This window comes from Thunnus thynnus, chromosome 15, assembly GCF_963924715.1.
Source record: "Thunnus thynnus chromosome 15, fThuThy2.1, whole genome shotgun sequence".
Classification (NCBI taxonomy): domain Eukaryota; kingdom Metazoa; phylum Chordata; class Actinopteri; order Scombriformes; family Scombridae; genus Thunnus; species Thunnus thynnus.
In genome coordinates this window covers 9,536,053-9,554,943 of record NC_089531.1, presented here as the reverse complement: position 1 = coordinate 9,554,943, position 18,891 = coordinate 9,536,053, and the positions used below count along the sequence as shown (strand labels likewise).

General features: G+C 40.7%; 1 protein-coding gene across 2 annotated transcripts in view; it reads right to left on the bottom strand.

Moving 5' to 3' along the window:
* The window catches only part of myo1g (myosin IG), a 52,551-nt gene extending 34,355 nt beyond the window's left edge, over window positions 1–18,196 (bottom strand). Inside the window, exons 1-14 of one of the 2 annotated variants that reach the window (XR_010931652.1) lie at window positions 16,706–18,196; window positions 12,863–13,071; window positions 10,964–11,057; window positions 10,575–10,740; window positions 9,318–9,371; window positions 9,057–9,152; window positions 8,824–8,940; window positions 8,429–8,635; window positions 8,060–8,205; window positions 7,832–7,946; window positions 7,142–7,312; window positions 6,051–6,121; window positions 2,275–2,349; window positions 1,955–2,087 (exon numbers count right to left, since the gene is read on the bottom strand). Coding sequence is in view for 1 of the 2 variants with exons in the window: in XM_067612416.1 (XP_067468517.1) it covers window positions 1,955–2,087; window positions 2,275–2,349; window positions 6,051–6,121; window positions 7,142–7,312; window positions 7,832–7,946; window positions 8,060–8,205; window positions 8,429–8,635; window positions 8,824–8,940; window positions 9,057–9,152; window positions 9,318–9,371; window positions 10,575–10,740; window positions 10,964–11,057; window positions 12,863–13,071; window positions 16,706–16,800 (1,749 nt within the window). In the remaining variant the exon portion in view is untranslated. The remainder of the gene's footprint in view (window positions 1–1,954; window positions 2,088–2,274; window positions 2,350–6,050; window positions 6,122–7,141; window positions 7,313–7,831; window positions 7,947–8,059; window positions 8,206–8,428; window positions 8,636–8,823; window positions 8,941–9,056; window positions 9,153–9,317; window positions 9,372–10,574; window positions 10,741–10,963; window positions 11,058–12,862; window positions 13,072–16,705) is intronic. The other variant, XM_067612416.1, reaches the window with a different exon arrangement.
* Window positions 18,197–18,891: the final 695 nt, after the last annotated feature.

Here is an 18,891-nt window from a genome sequence, read left to right as displayed (position 1 = left end):
TATTTGTCTTTGATTTTTGTCATGTTTCTGTCATTGTTTTCACCACTGCTGCGTTCATCACTGTGCAAGTAAATAAACTAAACTCAGTCTGTAAACCGTCACTTGAGCCGCAGCCGAGCTGCAAAACTGACAAACTGAGTTCACTGACCTTAATCAGACTTGCAGAGTATTTCAACAGACGTTGCAGTGAGCAGATGAGCCTCATAACACATCCAGCACATCTATTTATTAACAGCACATTTAACTGCACATTTAAACTTTGAAAACAATAAAGCCTGGAGTGGAGTTATAGCAGGACGCCTGCACCTTGACAGGGATCTCTAAGGGACGTGATATCCTGTCAAAGGACGGACTGCCGTGTTTTTTATCACCGTCACTCTCTGTCCATGAAAGATAAACAAGGTGGAACAAAGTGAGCCCTTTCTGAGTGCTCCCTGGCATCACTGTCCGTAATATCAATGATGCATGTGCATGTGTGCCCCCAGATTTAAGAAAAGAGACAGTTAATGGGGTTTGGGAGCCAAAGAGATGGGCAGGATGGGCACAGGTGCTCCTGTATGACTGTTGAAGAAAGCTTTCACTCTTTTAATGTGACCTGAAGGGAAAAGGGAGGGGGGGAACAGTTGCCAGAAGAGTTTCCTTTCATTTTACCTCACACACTGAGATGAGATGCTACAACAGCCCAACAGCAGGCTGTCCCAAAATAACAGCAGGAAATGTCAGACTTCAGTCAGTGAGATGAGGCCAGAAAAGGTGAGCAGCACATTTTGTGGTTCGCCACCCCCCTCCCCCCCCACGCGCACCCTCCCACCTCCACTCACTGTCACACATGATGAGGACAAGCGACCCACAAAAACTGTTACTCTCTGACACCTAAAAGAGCAGACTGCTATGCATACATGTTCCTGCTGCACTTCCTCTCGCTCCATAGTTTGTCATGCACGGTGACTCCTTCCCAAAAGCGGCATCACAGACTCATTGGCAGCCTCAGAATAGCCCGTGACTCATACAAACATTACAGGAACCAGCATCTGCCGGATGACGACAGTTGAGTAAACTGGAGAGAAGATCTACATTGGTGCGAAACACTAACTCCGACATAAAAATATAAACGAAGTAGCAAGCCTTTAATGACTTAGATTTGACACCTATTCTTCCCTACGAAGCTAAAATGCAGTAACAACATATTCGGTCAAATCTGACTTTTTGGCACCTATTTTATCAGTTACAAAATCATTATGCCATAGAAACATATAACCTGTGTGAAAACAGAGCTAGAAAACCAAGACAAACTGCAGTAAATGCATAATCTGACCCTCAAAGCTGCTGTTGCATTTACTGTCCTGCAACACAGAAACAGGAAACTAGACGGCTGAAGCAAGAAGTGAAAAACTAGCAGATGAAATAGCCTCAGCTAGCCTTGAACCTAAATGTATTAACTGATTTTTCCTTGGCTGTTTTCCATAATTAATATCAATTTTGATGAAACCTGATATCCTGATAATTACATTGTTTCCCAAAACTAATGAAAAGTCCGATAATAATGGAGAAAAAACAGCTAAACTCCCGCTAAAGCTAACTAGCGCTTAGCTTTTGACTCTAGTGGTCTTAAATTACCTTTAAGTCACATAGCTGAATGTCTTAGATTGTATATTAATGTATTATATAACTTTTAATGTAAATATTAATAGTAGACAAAACAGCAAAGCAGAGATACAACTCATCTCTACAATCTTTCTCTCTGTTTCACAGTTTACCGACTAGCTTGCAACTTTTAAACCCTTTTCTTCTCAACTTCACTGCTTCTGTGGTTACTGCTCTCTGCAGCATTGCTTGGTTTTACTTTATACTTGTCAGAATTGAGTAATAATAAGCTTTAATCAGTCATCCGCAGCTTCTTCCGGGGGTTAAAGGGAAAAGAACAGGATGTCAGTCGTGCGCAGAAACTACTGACCTTGCAGGCCAGTTTATCCACCAAGGCTATGATGGAGTTCTTGAAGAGGGTGGCCGCAGTCAGAGGTCGCTTTGTGACCTCTGTGATGCTCAGCTGACCATCTGGCCACATCTCCTTCAGGACTGGGTTGGCACTTAAAGAGAGAAAGGAGCAAGAAAAGGGGGCAAAAGTCAAGAAAGGACACGATTAACTAGGCTAGCAGAGGAGTGATGTACAAACAGCATAAAGAAGAAATTTATTTATACACTTAACCCAGTTGCTGAACTGTCAAGAGCATGATGGTGTCAGAAAAAAATGTCAGTGAAGACTGTATTTGGCACCTGTTGTACATGAGGCGCTTGAAATCTTGGAAAAGCAGGTCCTTGTTTTTGTCCAAAAAGCCCTCGACGGAATATCTGTAATAGACGTAGAGGGAGAAAGTGACAGTAATTGAGAGTTATTGGCTAAAATAAGTAGTTCAAAAGAAGGAGGGAGGCCCCACTCAAGAGGGGACTTTGACTGAAGTGGTGTGTCAGGAAAAGAGTCAAGATGCTAAAATTATAGAGGAAGCCAGACAGACAGCAACACAGTTTATACAGCAAGTGTCTGTAAACGCAGGGGTCACTATTACAACCCGGTAACGGACTCCACTTTGCTCCAAATGATTCACAATCCTCAGGCTAGAGGATTAGAACAAGAGTCACGCCGCTTAGTCGATTTACAAATTAGGAACATGGTCGAATCCCCCCCCCCCACTCCCCCCCATCCGAGGCTCACGTTTGGAAAAAAAAAAAACTGAACCGTCTACAAACTAATCTGTCTGCCTCACTTCAAACTGCTCAGTTGGTTTTGGTGAGGCATCAGTGGGAGGTCACGGGCGCACTGTAAGGCACAGTTACATAAGCCGAGCAGCCGCAGGGCAAGAGCCTGCTGTAGTGTAAGCTCTGCCTCAAATAAAACCTTCCCCTCTCTTTGCTCATTCACAAAGCGACAATATCTTGTACAGTGAGGATGCTTTGCAATTTAAAAAATGCATCCTTTTTTTTTTTTTTAGAGGGCGGAAAAAAAATTGCACATATGTACGTAAGCAGAAGCTCCCACTCTCTTCCACATGTACGTTTTAAAATTCATCTACATATCATCTCCTCACGCCTTCTTCTCTAACAGACACACACACAAAAAAGAAAAAAAACAAAACAAACAAGACACACAGTGTGTCACATGTGGTCTGCATGGCCCTGTGACTGTGTCCTAGGCTGTCACATCTGGAGGCAAAAGAAGCGGAGGCTGGCTATGACAGATGTGTCCCCTTGGCTCACGAGCACTGAAAACCACCTGACCAGATTCTGGGAAGCTCGCCGAAGAGAGACACAGTGTGAAAGGAGAAGAGGAGAGAGCAGTCAGAACACACAATAACAAGGCACAACACTCATTTACAAGGACAGGACAGGACAGGACAGGACAAACAGGAGAGGACACGCCAGAGATGAAGGCAGTGGCCCTCTCCTGAGACGGGATGATGATTTAGAGGGAAGTATATTTAAGCATGAAGGTCAGAGTTGGTGCAAGGAGAGGGCCGTTAAACAAGGTGAAAAGGTAGCACGCTACCGAGAGAACCAAGCGACAACTTCCTGCGATATAAAGTTGTGCAGTGAGGGGATTTGATCGATCTTATGGCTGCTCAAAGTGCTGCATGTGCAGGCTGAAATACTGCAGGGAATTCCTGTGTGGATGGCGAAGAGAAGCCAGGTGAGGGTTGCAGTACAGACGGAGGAGGAAAGGAGGAAACAGCATGAGGAAAGAGAAGGAGGAGGAGGAGGAGGAGAGAGCGAAGTAGGTCAAAGCTTGTGACAGTGCTGGTTTGGTGGAGGGTGGAAGGGTGGAGGGGGGGGGGCGTGTAGGCAACGGGTGGCGAGGACGAGGGTATATTTAGCCAGGGTAAGGATAGACTCAGATGGGATGGGATGGGACAGGGGATGATGGGGGGGCCAGTGCCACCGGGAAGCATATACGAGGGGTGACAGCTCAGCTGGAGCGACCCCGACGTGGCCCTGAGACGAGGCGAGGCTTGCTGACGGGGACACGCAGTGACAGGGACGGCCATCTGTCATTATCACTGCAGGTCTGTCACACGCGCTCTTATCCAGCCCGTCATTAACACGGGCAGCGGTGGAAGATAAGTAGTACATTTACTCAAGTACTCTGCACTTAAGTGAAACATTAGAGTGTTTCCAATCTCTGCTACTTAATACTTCCACTCCAAAACCTTTCAGAAGGCATTATTGTACTTTTTACACCATTACCTTTATAGTTACTGGTTACTTTACAGATTTTACATACAAAACATATCAAGAAAATGAACCTGCAACTCTTTTGATAACGGATTGATTGTCACAATCAGTTATCAGCTTCTCAAACATTAAGATTTGCTGTTTTTCTTTGTCTTAAAATACAGTCAACTGAATAATTTTGGGCTCTGGGTAACTGCGATGAGCATTTCTCTGTATTTTCTGATGTTTCACACGCCAAACAGTGAACGGATTGCTCAAGAAAATAATCAGCAAATTAATCTATAACATGAATCATCAGTAATAATAATGTAATGAACACAAACAGAGGCCATTTTCCTGATAATTTACCAATGAGTTATTAGTACTTTTACTTGAGTAAAGGATCTGAATACTTCTTTCATCACTGACCGCTGGCATGAAGGAGGGCTCACAGCGAGGGGGGGGGGGGGTTATTGGGGGAAAAAACACAGTGCAGTAATTGTCTGTGAGATCCGTCCTTAGCTTCAGAGACGGATGAAATTGCTCCGTATTTCGGTGTGTGTTCAACATCGTGTTAGCCTGGATTTCCCCGAGTCAAAGAACCCTCAATAAAACCCTACTCCACTTCTTTCTGATTACTGCTGCCGCTACATCCGAGAGCCAAAATTGTCTCATCAGCTGGCTCCATCCCTCCCTGTCCTCCACCTCCTCCTCCTCCTCCCCCCTTTCGTGTTCCCTTGACATATTAATGTCCTTCCCCTCTCTAGATTGAGGGCAGTACACGTGAGCAGAGGGATTCTTCTGAAACCAAAGCCATGACGGGTGACTGCTGGCCAGGGGCTTCATCTGGCCACTGTGATGTTTAAATCCAGTGAGCACATTAAGGATGTAGAGCAGTGATGGAGCGGGAAATTGAACAAAGTGTTTCATCTCTAGTCTGTGATCATCATAAGCCAAACAACCACTAACATAAACAAAATTGTGCTTTCACATAAGGATAAAACATTAAAAGCCCCCTAATGCTCACAGTATATCAGCTTTCTAGCGCTTCATGTGATTTATGATCTATTTTGTCCTGTGAAGTCCTGGTGGCTCAAAACATCTTGTGTTTGAATCTGATCAAGGACCTTTTTGCAAGTCGCCTCACCAAATCTTTATTTACAACTAGACAAAAACAAGATTAGACAAAAATTACCAAAAAAATCTATCAAATTTCATATTAAGAGTTGGACAGAGTTTATCCTCTATAATTATCATGTACTGTTCTCTAAAGGGATGATTTTATTATTTAATAATACAGCCTTATTTAGTGACAAAAACACACGGTCTTGCTATTTTTGGAAAGATAAATGTCTTATCTTTTATTTAAACTCACATTTACATCTCAGTAGAAATCTTCCCTGTAATGTTATCCTCAAACTATGAGCTATCTGAGCTTCCTGCAGTCTCTGGGAATATATTTCCACATGCAAGATACCTGTAAGATCACAGCTGTGGTCATAGGCCCAGACAAAAATTATCCAAGAAGCCGTCATACATTATATACAAAATAGGTTCTGGTAAATATTAACCAAAATCCTTTCAGGGCGTTAATAATAATCATTAAAATTGAACTTACAACATTACCTGGTCAGCACAGTTGTCATTTTGAGCACAAACACCAATAACGCCACTGGAATGTCTCTATGAATAAACCCGCTGCTGTCATAAACTGACCTCCTTTAATAGGATTATAAGGCTTACACTCCTGAACTCTGCATTACATCCTGTCACTTTTTCTGGCACAGACCGGTCCAGGCCAAAGCAAACCACTACAAAAAAAGTGTATGAATGTATGAGCAACTCACGTGACGTCTCCAGCATAGTGGCGAATACGAAAGTGTTTCTGGAAGTCCATGCTTTTGTCAGTGGGGGTGAGCTAGAAACGGGGAGACGACAGACAGTGTGAGAGCAGAGTCGACAGTCATGAAAAACAACTTACTTATTAAGTGTGAATTACCGAAGGTCAGCTTTTTAAAAGAAGGGAATGATGGCTGCATTTTGGAGCCACTGCTGTTTGAAAAGCATCTTATGTTACATGAAACCCTGAAGCCAAAACTTTGGAGAAACTCTGCTCTCTACTGACAGAAACTCAAAACTGCAAGTTTTAAAGTCACACTGGTGTAAAGAGTGACTTTTTACTCTTGCTTATCAATTTTAAGTCTGAATCAAATGAAAACACACAACTTTATGAGAAAAAAATGTATTTTTTAAAAATTATATATTTGTTTATTTGCATTGTATTTCTAGTTGGTAATGCAAACAAGTAAAACCCTCATTGCTTTTTGAACAAGCCTTTTGTCCCTTTGTGACACTCGAGACAACATCCTACAGGTGTGTTTCTATTCATTCACCTCTGAAAACTGCTTTTTCCTTGAACAGATTGAAATGAATGTATTTTTGAAGTGACTGAATTTGTGAGAGCTCATGGAAAATCATGCACAAATGATTTCACAGTTATGATGTTGTAATGTTTCATCATTCAACCTGATGACTATTACAATTGCAAAACATAATGTCCTTGAAAAGAAAGGTTAGCAACAGCAATTTCAGAGAAAAAAAAAAACCAACCAACAAACTAAGATTTCTTAATTTTTGTTTTACACAGTAAACTCAGAAGAGGATATGTCAACAAAAAATCACTTCCTACTAACTCAATGAAGTTATAACCACATATTCCAAGATCCCTTTTCATACTTTAACACCCTTTTCTCACAGTTTCATGTTTAGCAGCAGAATGATCATGTGAGTTGGGAGTTTTTTAAAAAAAAGACCTTCTGAAAAATCCTTGACAAGTGCTAAATTTGCTGTTGACGTGATTTACGGAGATAACCTGAAAGTTGGGAACAACAGAATCATGTGAGGAGGAGAGAAAAAGACACTGTAACTTGTCTCTCACCTTGCGGGAGGTGTAGTGGGGATGCTGGGCCAGTTTGGTGTCCATGCTGTCCAGGCAGACGGTGTCGGTGACTTTACCGACGGTGAGGCAAGCTTCGTCTAAAATGGAGATGATTCCTTTATGCGGCTGCTCCACCAGGTCTACGATGATCTGGTTGTTGAAGTAGTTGATCTGTGTGTGAACAACACCGTCGTTATGTGAAAGAAAACAAGACGGATATTTATGAATGAAGTCATGCTAGTGTGTGTGGATTTTTTGGCATGTGTGTGTGTTTGCTTGTACTGTTTGCACGTGGTTTTGTGCATGTTTGTGCAATCACAATGAGTATCAGTGAATGTCCAAGTGGTGAATCACTTACAAACTTGCCCTTATGTGTCACGTATGCGTCACACTCATAAATTTTTATTCTAACATTAGCATTTCACTTTTTGATGGAAGCATAACGTGGCTTGGATTCCATTTTTCTGTATTTATCTTATGCAAACATTGGTAAACTTCATTATGTTACAATACAAATATCCGTAATCCAAACCTTCACATGCTAACTTGTCTCTACAGTGTGTGAACAGACTGATCTGATGGTGTCACTGATATACAGTTGCAAATGCAGAACAGCTTTGTATCTGCAGCTTTGTATTTGCACGTCAGTGTATTTGTGTACATGTGTTATTGTTTGGGTGTGTTTCTCACATGTTGCCAGGTGATGCCTTCTCTCTGATATTCGCCTTGTTCCTGTCGCAGGATCAGCTCAATGAAAAGCTGCTGCAGCTTCTCATTGCAGTAGTTGATGCAGAATTGTTCGAAACTGTCCGACAACAGAGGAACAAACACTTGAGCAACATCATCATCGATCATGACTAATTTCCTTCCATTTAAATAAACAAACACAGTCGACTTAGCAACACAAAGGGAGCCGACCTGTTGTTGTCGAAGATCTCAAAGCCGTAGATATCCAGCACACCGATGACTGTGTTTTTCCCATGAAGCACTGGGTTGTAGTCTTTAACTTCAATGACGCTGTTGATGCGGGACACGATCCAGCCAAAAAGTCTCTCATAGAGAGCCTGCAGCCAGCGAGGAAATAATTTAACAGAGCCGGAGATTAAAATAAAGTGACAAGTGTGAAAATCTAATATAAGAGGTGTGTTACACTGATTATGTTAACACAATTTCCTCGTCCTTGTAAAGCTATAAAACAGCTAATCTGTATAAAGTGGAAATCTCATTCTGATTAGTTTAGAGCTGTATGATTGGAAAATAAACACTCATGAGAGAATATTTTAGCACCTTGCAGAAAGCGTCCCGTCCAAAGCAGGCGTCTTCCGCTGTGTGGCCCTTCTCTATCACCTCGCCGCCCCCGGTGGCCACAGTGCGGTAAAGAAGGCTCTTACTGACGCTTTCCGAGTCTGTGGCTGTTAACTCAGAGATGTGGTTCACAACTTCGACGCCCTGGATCAGGACGTCTTCACCATCGCTCTCAAACTGCAGATTACCCTGAAAAATTTATCATTACATTTGATTATAAGAACCAAGACCTCTTCTCTTCTGGATGTTTAGTGTTACTGTATCTAAATAATCATCTCTCTCCTTATCAATATCCGTTTTACAGTTTCACATCATTTTAATCTTGGAGCACAAGTATTAATCTTTTGGAAATATTCACAAACACTGCCATAACTTACCAGAAGCAGAATGGAGGCCAGAATCTGATAAATTGAGTTAATCTCTTCTTTGGAGAAGCCGATCACTTCCAGCGCGCTCATCACTGCTTTGTGGCTGGTGCGATCGTTGTTGGAGGTCTAAAGAAAGAGAGGAGAAGACTTTAATCGACAGAGAAATATTTAAAAAGTCAATTCTTTTTGTTTTTTCTTTAACTAACTCTGAAACAAAAAAAAGTTAAAGGTGGCAAACTCACGGTGGTTGCAGCTCCTTCTTTGGTATAGATATAAACAGCCGGATCGTTCTGCAGGTGAAATGACTCCAGCATTTGATCGGAGCCTCCACGCAGTAACTGTGAAAACACAACAAATATTCCAATTTATAATCAGATATTATTGTGTATGAGTTACTGAGCAGTAACCCATTTGATACTCAGTAATTAATTTGGATAAGAGTTCAATGAGCAGTGAACGCATTCAGTGTAAGTTTTGCAGCAGCATTGCAGGTCAGACTTTACCTGGTAAAATGAGTGGAAGTTCCTCTCCCCGTTTTGCTGCTGGACCACTCTGGACTTGAACAGGAAAACAGATAATGGTAGTAAACCAAACGTCCACCTTCAGACACTCTTATGATGTTAAATGACATTAAATTCATCAACCTGCCTCATCTGAATTAACCTAAGTAAGTGTTTTCTTTTTTTAAATTTGCTTTGGACAACCCAAAGCATTTGTTTCTCTCAAACTTCTAGGTTGTGTACAGCAGGAAGAATAAGTGATGTAAATGATAATTAACACCAGTGATTGTGTGAACACTGATTTCTCAGCTATGAAGTCAGCAGTCAGATGTCTTAGTTTTCACAACCGACAACATAAGGACTAATTATAGTCGCACAGAGGTCAAAGTAGTCGAAAAAGAAAAAGCTAAAGTAACGCTGCGAGCTGAAAGTGCAGAAAAGTGCTCAAAAAGCATTTGTGGCTGTACTTGGTAATGAGTCAACAGTCAGTTTCATGTGTTAATGACAGATTTTTTTCCCTTGATAGCTGCTGAACATTGGTGACAAACGGCAGGTCTAAAAATAAGGTCTTTGCTCTTTGATTCTAAGCGATCAACACCAAAACCTGACGTTTAACACTTGTGTTTCAGACAGTTGAAAATGTTTCCCATCTCTGCTCTAGCTGTGCTCAAAATACCTAAAAGTAACATCATGCAGTCAAAACCACTTAGTTTTCTGTAGGAATAAGAAAAATCTACCACCAAGCAACAAAATCACCACCGGAGGTTTTTTTTCTTTAAGGCCGACACTTGCCTTAAAGAACAAACCAATTACCAATAATGTGACTCCAGCAGCACCACTTTGACTGCCGACAGAGAAACAAGGCGGCCCAGAAACAAGACTGTGGTTATTTCTGCCCTCTGAGAATGAATCACGCCGTCATCATTCACACCGACTCTGAGTGCCAGACGGTTCTTTAACAGAGCGGATAAATGCGGCGGCATCAAGTAGCCCCAGGTGAGCCATTCATTAACACCGGCTTCACAGATACATCTATTCATGGATGTTCCCTCACACCTCTTCATCACCTCATGAAACATTCATGCTCAGAAGAAAAGATGTAATTAAACAGTAGAAATGAAGAACTTTTCAGTACTTTTCTGATGAGTCGGGGTCACTATTTCCCAAAAGAACATCTTTTGTTTCTATGTTATTTAGACCCTTGAAAGTTTCCTGTCTGCAGCCTGATGCCCCTCTATCATCCCGCCCACTTCCTCTCACCTTCTCCAGCAGGTAGTTGTTGATGTGTCCTCCCGTGGGATCGCCGTTGAAGTTGAAGTTGATGTCCATGTACTTGCCGAAGCGGCTGGAGTTGTCGTTGCGATTCGTCTTGGCGTTCCCAAAGGCCTCCAGCACGCAGTTGGACTTGAGCAGCACATTTTTCACGCTGATTTATTACACGGCGGTAATCGTTGATGGAAACACGTGAGGAGAAGCCATGAGGGAGGTGAAAATGGGAGTCAAAAGTGAGATGATTTATGGTGACATCAAATTCTCGTGATCCAATTATTGATTTGAATTGGGTCTACATTTCACTTTATAACACTACTTTAATGAATCCGATCGTTAAGTTACTGTAATATTGCCTTTTAACTTCAACCACCACTCACCTCTCGACCTCCGCTCTCTGGCTTGGGTTTGTGATGGCTGCAATGTACTGCATGATGTATTTACTGGCTTCTGTTTTTCCTGCCCCACTTTCACCTGACACACAAAAAAAAGATTTCACAACACTGATAAACAAACCGTAACTTCTGCATATCAAAATATCTCTGCAGTGTTGCTTGTTTCGTATAGAGAAATTGAAGCTGGTATCTGATCTACCAGTACATGGCGCCGATCAACATATTGCTGATTTCTAAGGTTTTTAACCACAATGTGAGATAAACGCAGACATGCATATTGTACTGTATTATCATTGACAAGCTGCATCAACACAGGCATCACTGGTGTCTTTAACTATTTTAATTCATTTTCATGTAAAAGTATTTAGTGTACGTCCATGAGATTTATTCCTGGCACTCTGAATATGCCAAACGTCTTCATATTAAATGTAGCTCAGTGTTACTGAGGCTCATGAAGTGACAACACCAGAAGCTGATTAATGCCTTTATTGATCGAAGTCTTTTAAGTAGCTGAAGTCTTGACAACAGTGTTGCTAGGAGACCAACTATTAGGCTAACTGCCTTGTTGGCAAATGCTATTTTTGCATTTTAATGTCCTTTTTATTCATTTGTTTGCTTAATATTTTTAAGAATGCATGTAAATGTAATAAAAAAGAAATATAAACAATGTCGCTTTAACAATGAGAATCAAAGCTAAACCACAGAAATATAATAATAACAGTATAATCGAAGTACTCATCTCAGGGGATCAAAAGAATAACAAGCCGTACTTTCTGCCTTTTTAAAGGCGTTTTTATACTATTCAAAACTCAAGCCCACAGAAACAAAAGAAAAGAAAATGAAAGACAAACACACACACAAAAAAGAATTTAAAAAAAAAATTGCTCCAGAAAAGGAGATCCGTAACCTACTCACTTGTATGGGAAAGAGAAGGGACAAAAAGGAAAAGTAAATAAAACAATAAACAATAATACAGTAATAAAACAAACAAACAAAAAGGAAAGGGAAAGAAAAAGCGGGGGCGACAATCAGGGGACAGAAACTGAAGAGAGTTGAAGAACGGTAAAAAAGATGACACTTCATGTAGAACTCATCAGAATAACCTCTCACTGAATATTTAATCTTCTCCAGCTTTAGAAAGGACACAATAAAACTCCTGTGAACTTACAGCGATCAGAGACTTACTAGGATGTGAGACTCTTCTCAGTAGCTATAAATAGCCTAAAACACTAGTCACTCGAAGACGACGACTGTTACAACTTACTGCTGGTCGTTTAGTCGACTTACTGAAAATTACTCTGCGACAATTTTGTCTTCTGTGATTCTAAACTGAATATCTTAAGTTTTATACAAGTTTAAGACATTAAAATATGTCACCCAGAACTCTGGAAAAAGAGATTTTTCTCTATTTTCTGATATTTTAGACCATTTAGAGAATAGTCATTAGTTTCAGCCCTAGACTGAAGATCATTGAGCCAATAAGTCTGACAATGTAAAGACTTACAAGTCGAGCCTGAGATGTCTTAAATAGCCTGTACAGAGGACAATCTTTTTGATTTAGGTAACAACAACCTTTTTATCTGGTGTCACACCGTACATTTATGGTCCCATTAGCAAAATGGTCTTTATATTTTCCTTCCATCCAACTATTTCTGTTTTTCAGTGTGTTTCAACTGGGAACTTGTGTGGAGACATTCAGTCTGTGGTATTGATTTTATCAAAGTAAACGTAAAGCATTCGTTCCATTAAGAAGGGAACTGAGAACGTGTTGTTTGTTTGCTTGAACTTGGTAGGTGTCCAACAAACATCAGGTGATACGCAGCAGAAAGTTCACACTTAGCAGGACTGTGGTTAACAGAGTTTAAGAGTGTGAAAGAGTCAAACCTGATATGACAATGCAGGTGTCTTTGGCCCGTCTCTTCATGGCTTTATAGGCAGCATCGGACACTGCATACAGGTGAGGCGGGTTTTCATACAGCTCCCGGCCCCGATACGCATCAATGGTATCTTTCCCGTAAATGTCCATCTGTCTGTATGGATTAACGGAGACGACCACTTCTCCGATGAAGGTGTAGATACGGCCCTTCTCGAACCTGTCCACACAAAAGACAATGATACTGGTGTAAATTATAAATGCATGTACAGGTAGCACTATATGCTGTATATATTATAAATTAATTACTGTAAATAGACTGAGGGTTTTATTCATTTAAGGGGGTAGAAAGCAGTTTCCAATGACGTTTTTACACCATCTCTGGCTGGGCTAAGAGTTACAGATAATGCACCTTTATGTCATACAGAGCTGACAGGAAGTGACACAAGTGTACTCTGAGAGCAGGAAATGAAACTTGCGGTCCATGGGCGTTTCATCCTTGGGTAAGATTTTTGTGGGTTAGTTTAGCTATGAGGGTTGAAACTGGCGTGTCACAGTGGTTAATTGAGCTTCTAAATTACACACCACTTAACGTTTTTTATTGCATGTCTAGCTTGACAAATGAGACAGATAGATAAATAGACAAATGAGTTGGTGACTACGCGTTAGTCAGTACAAGATAGAGCCTTGGACCCATCAGCAGTGTCCCAGTTCAGGGGCTGGGTCCTCCAAGGTCTGCGTTTATAGACCTAATAAATCATATAATGAGACAAGGCAGGAACAAGGCGGACTGATTTCAAAGGCTCCTACAAATGTGGCCTTTTTATCCCCAAATTTGGAGGACACAGCCAGTGTGATGTTAGTGGGCTGGTCATGTTTTATTTAAGTGAGACTTGTGAACTCATGAACCACATTGTGTTCACCAGGTTAACTGTAGATTAATGATAAAGCTACTGTAGGATGTTAATAATGGAAACCAGGCATTAACTCCATGTTAGCAGCCTGGATAGGTTGTTGAACACGAATCACTTGTCCATCATGTCTTATAACAATGTCCAGAGGAAGTAAATGACAAAGGACATTCACTCAAGCATCATTACCTGACTACAAATTTCAGCTTTTGTAGTTTACTTGAGTGTTTTGAGTTTGTGCATCCTCATACATTCACTGCACTACATTTCAGAGGGAAATATTGTACTTTTTGCTCAATTAAATGAGTAAAAGTCACATTTTTGATAAAGATTTAAGACGTGAAACATACCGGCATGTTAAGATCATGAAATGTGATATATTGTGCTGTAGTTCAAAGGTGCAATAAATGACATTGAGCCTCACTGGATGTCAGCAAACAACTATTTGCTATGTAAAGATATACTGGAGTAACGCTGACCTGAGCAGAGAATGAAGTCACACTCCCTCTGTGTGTGTTGTTATCAGAGCTTCTCTGTTCTATGTTTTGGTAGCCGCACCGGCCACACGAGCATGTGAGTCCCATGTATGTATAAAGAGAACTGGATACAGCGTCGGAGCCGAGGCCCCATTCATTCCTATGAAAGTTGCTCAGTGGTACGTCAAGCCAAAAAAGTTCAACTTCTTCCGCATTGCTTCCGCATCTGTGCGGCCCATAGAGCAAGCGCACTAGTGGCTTTTGCCGGGTGAGTCGGCTATTTCCGGTTTAGCCCACCGGCTAGCTTGAATGGGATAAAACAACTCAATCGTGCGGCTCTTCTAGGCTTTTGAAATGTGATCTGACCGAATGGATCAAATTCTGATAGTTAGACAAGTCGAGTTGTGATGCTCAAAAATATGTATCTGCTGATTTACAGACGTCTCTTTCACAATGTAAGTCTATGGAAAAAAGTCTTTTTAGGCCAGTGAGCGTCACGTGACGTTGTAATTACACGGTTTGGCCGCTATGTCAAATTTGCTTCAAAGCCCGGCGCTCTTCCTGTATCTAGTTCTCTTTATACATCCATGGTGAGTCCCTCCGTGTCCTCCACATCCGTTTCCAAGATGGGCGGCCGCGTCACAAACGTTCTCAAATTACAGCTAAACAGTAAACTAAAATATGTTTCTGAAGACATTTGAGAAACAGGCAATGCACTAACAGAATCTTTATCCATATTTGATCAGCACTGCCTAGTTTAACAGTTTGATATGAGTTTTGTGAGCTGTCGGCTTTCTTTTTATTTATTTTTTTGCCAACTTTATTGAGTAAACGACACATTTGTTTAGGTCTGTTGGTGCTGTAGTGTGACATCTAGTGGCTGAATATCATGTATTGCAACTTTAAACAAAACACAAAAGACCTGGCACCACTTTGTCATGTTATTAAACATTACAGTTTACATTACGACTCTGTAAGACGCCATTCTTCATAATGAGTACTTTTACTTATATCACTTCTGTAAAGATACTTAAGTGAAATTTTGAATGTGGGACTTTTCTTTGAACACAAATATCACAATTCATACTGTAAACTTAAAATCCACATTTACACTTTTTTTAGCCATTTACAGAAAAGGCACCTTCCTCATTTATAAACTCGTGTGGGCGGTGTCTAGGAAGATCTGTCAATGACAAGGATGTTTTTTTTAAATAGTGTAAATCACCCTTAAAAGCAGGAATTTTTCTCTAGCTCTGTCATAACAAATTTGAGGTTTCCACTGAGTAATTTTGGTGTCAAAAAATAGAGAAGTTACCCCAGCCTCCTTCCTGCTTCCCATGAAAAGCACAACAACCAATATCAAATCTGTTGTTCTTTGCCCCAAAATCTTTATATCCACCAAACGTTGTGGGAATTTGTTCATAATTTTTGGAGATAGTGGTAGTGGTGATTACAAGCCTAATACTAGCAAATAAAGGAAAATATTTCAATTTTCAAGCAAAAACAAAAACACTGAACTCACAGGTGCTGTAAAAAAGTAAATCATTAAAGCAAGGCAGATAACATCTCAAACTTTGTTTTAGCACCTTCTTGCTTTGCTACCAGGCAAGTCTGATCAAGCTGTGTGATGAAACTCTACATAAAAACCAATGATGTCACACATCCGCTGAGCCGAAGTGACTATGTGAAAAATGTTAATTTACAGCCCCAACACGTCAGCTTTGAAAGTGTGAATCATTTTCTAATAAAAATCTGCAACTTTTGTTTTTTTAATACTTTTTGTCATGTTGGTGTTTGTCCTGCCTCTGTTGACCTCTCACGTTACCGCCATGTGAAAGATGCCAAGGAAGTGAGAATGGTCAAGAAAAAAAAAAAAAAAAAAAAGATGTCTGGACTCAGAGAAGTATAATAGAGAAGTGTAGAAGTTACATGCAAAAGAGCAGAAAGCTCACAAGATAAGATAAAAAAGCAAGTTACATTCACATTTAGAGTTGGGAAAGTTTGGTGAGACTTTCCGTGGTATTGTGGCACCTTTTATTTGCTTTGCATGACAGCGAGCGTGTTTTATCAACCGCAAGTTCAACCCCTATGGTGAGCGGGAAAGTCATGGTACATGTGAGTCATGCTTACATCTCTCTTTTCTACTTTATGATTCATCTTTATGTCCTGTCTTAACCGCTTACTTACGGGGGACTAGTCAAGGTAAGGTGGTAATCCAATAATACTATTATGAATTAATACGTTTTATAAGTTTGTGAGTGTCAGAAACAGTTAAGTATACCCGAATCTTACTTATTTTATACTAATTTTAACTTATTTTTCAGCCAACTAAACAAAAATTTGAAGGAATATAAAGCTTCACATATCAGGCATGTATGAAGCGTTACCGGTGGCATCTCTGACACCCAGCTGCTTCCACCCTCCTCCCCCTCCCTTCCTCCTCTCTAAACAGCGTCTCAGGCCTTACCTCAACTTCAGATTCTCCATAAACTGCTCCATCGTCACCTCATCCAGCAGTACAAAGTCCGACTTCCCAAATTCCAGGCCCTCAAGCTCCGCCATCCCTGCCTCTATTCACCAAACACACAAAAATAGAAGACAGACAAAACGCGGAGGAACAGAAAGCAGCTCAAGGAAGAAGAAACAGAAGTATGATCCGTCTTCTGGGGCCCGGTAGTGTTGTAGACAAGTGTGTGTGGTGCGTTGTGGGCGTGTTCTGGGTGTGCTCAGTAAAGTAACAGCAGTCTGCATGCTACAGCACGTCATCCTGTCAGCCCATGCCCTCATGCTCTATATAAATACCAGTAGGCTATCTTTAAAAGCTCATACCACTTCTGCATCCTCCTCTATCTCTCTCTTCCTGCCACAAAGCATCTGAGTTTCAAACCGTCACTGTACAGAATGTGACTTCCACTTCAAGCCTTTACGCTGTTGGTTTTTAGGCTCGTCTTTTGAGTCTTTTTCCTCTCAGAGACAGGAATCTACATCTGACATACTGCCAGAGGAGAGCAGTTAACCTTGCAAATTTGGGGGTAGAAAATGGCCTTTATCTCCTGGGAAGGATCATGGCATTTCCTTTCTTAACTTGGCACTGGCATTACAATGTGTCCCCCAGGGTTTTCTCTAAACCAGAGGTTCCCAACTCGCAGTAGAGTCAGGCTGGAGCTTGGGAAACTTGGTTTTTAGATGTCGGAGACAGAGACTCACAGTACAGTTAGTTTGCTATATAAGACAAACACACAGTGCTGTGCAAAGGTTTTAGGCACTTTAGATGTTTGGATTCTTATTCATCATACAATACCATCAGGGAAGCGTCTGATCAATCCCAGATTTATTCTGCAGTGTGACAACAACCTCAAACATCCAGCCAGAGTCATAAAGAACCATCTTCAGCATCAAAAAGAACAAGGAGTCCTGCAACAGATGGTTTAGCCCCCACAGGGCCCTGATCTCAACATCATGGAGTCAGTCTGGGATTACATGAAGAGACAGAAGCAGCTGAGACGCTGAAATCCACAGAAGAACTGTGGCAACTTCTCCAAGATGCTTGAAACAACCTGCCTGCCGAGAAGTACCTTGAAAAACTGCGCACAAGTGTACCGAGGAGTACTGGTGCTGTTTTAAAGGCAAAGTGTGTTCACACCAAATAAAACATTTGCACAGTGCTGTTTGTTAGGAAACAATGGTGTGTGTAGGTGTGTGTGATGAAGCTCAGCTATGGGAATGCTGACTAAGACAGAGACGGTTGATTTCCAAATTGTCTTCCCCACCATTTGACCTTTATCTGAAAGTCAAGACCCTGTTCTGAACTTTTTAAGAAACTTGATCTCTTATCTGAAGAACATGGTTCATATTTGGGGTTTCTGAGCTCCTACCCAACCAAATAAAGTCTCCATGAATGAGGGTTCATGAGACGATAACTATGATGAGATAATAGCTAATAATAACAATAATAATAATGATAACTTTATTTGTATAGCACATGTCATACAAGGATTGCACCACAAAGTGCTTTATGTGCAAATGACAAAGTCAGAACACCAGGATAAAGTCAAAAGTCAATAAAAACAGATAAGAAGAAAGAAACAAACAATGAAACTGGGATATGTGGGTAAAACAATAAAGGTCATTAAAGTAAAGAACGGAGCTGATAAAATACCAGGTTGTACAAATGTGTTTTTAGCTGTTTTTTAAGACTAGCTACTGAGTTAGCCTCTCTGATATGTCTCAGTAGAAAATTTCATAATTTTGTAGCAGAGTTAAGCTACCTGTCGCAAGTAGAAATTGCTTCATATGATGGGATCACACAAGCAAAAAAAAAATATTAGGAATCACTAGTGTACAAGTTGCAGTTTTCTCTGCCATAGCGAACTCTACCAGCACAGTTCCAGTTAAGAGTTTAACTGTTGATGTTAATGCAGTCAAGCAAATATTGACAGGAAACGTTTATCTAATCACTAAATGCACTTGTTAGAGCATTATCTGTAGGTTTTTTTTTATCACAGCTGTTTATTTAATTTTTCTACAATCAGTTTACTGATTGTTTACTGATTACAAGCTACTAGCTTTCTGAGGCTAATGTGTTGCTAATACGACATTCTGTTACTAACTGTTATATATTTTACTCTATTACTATTTTTTTACTTTTATGCT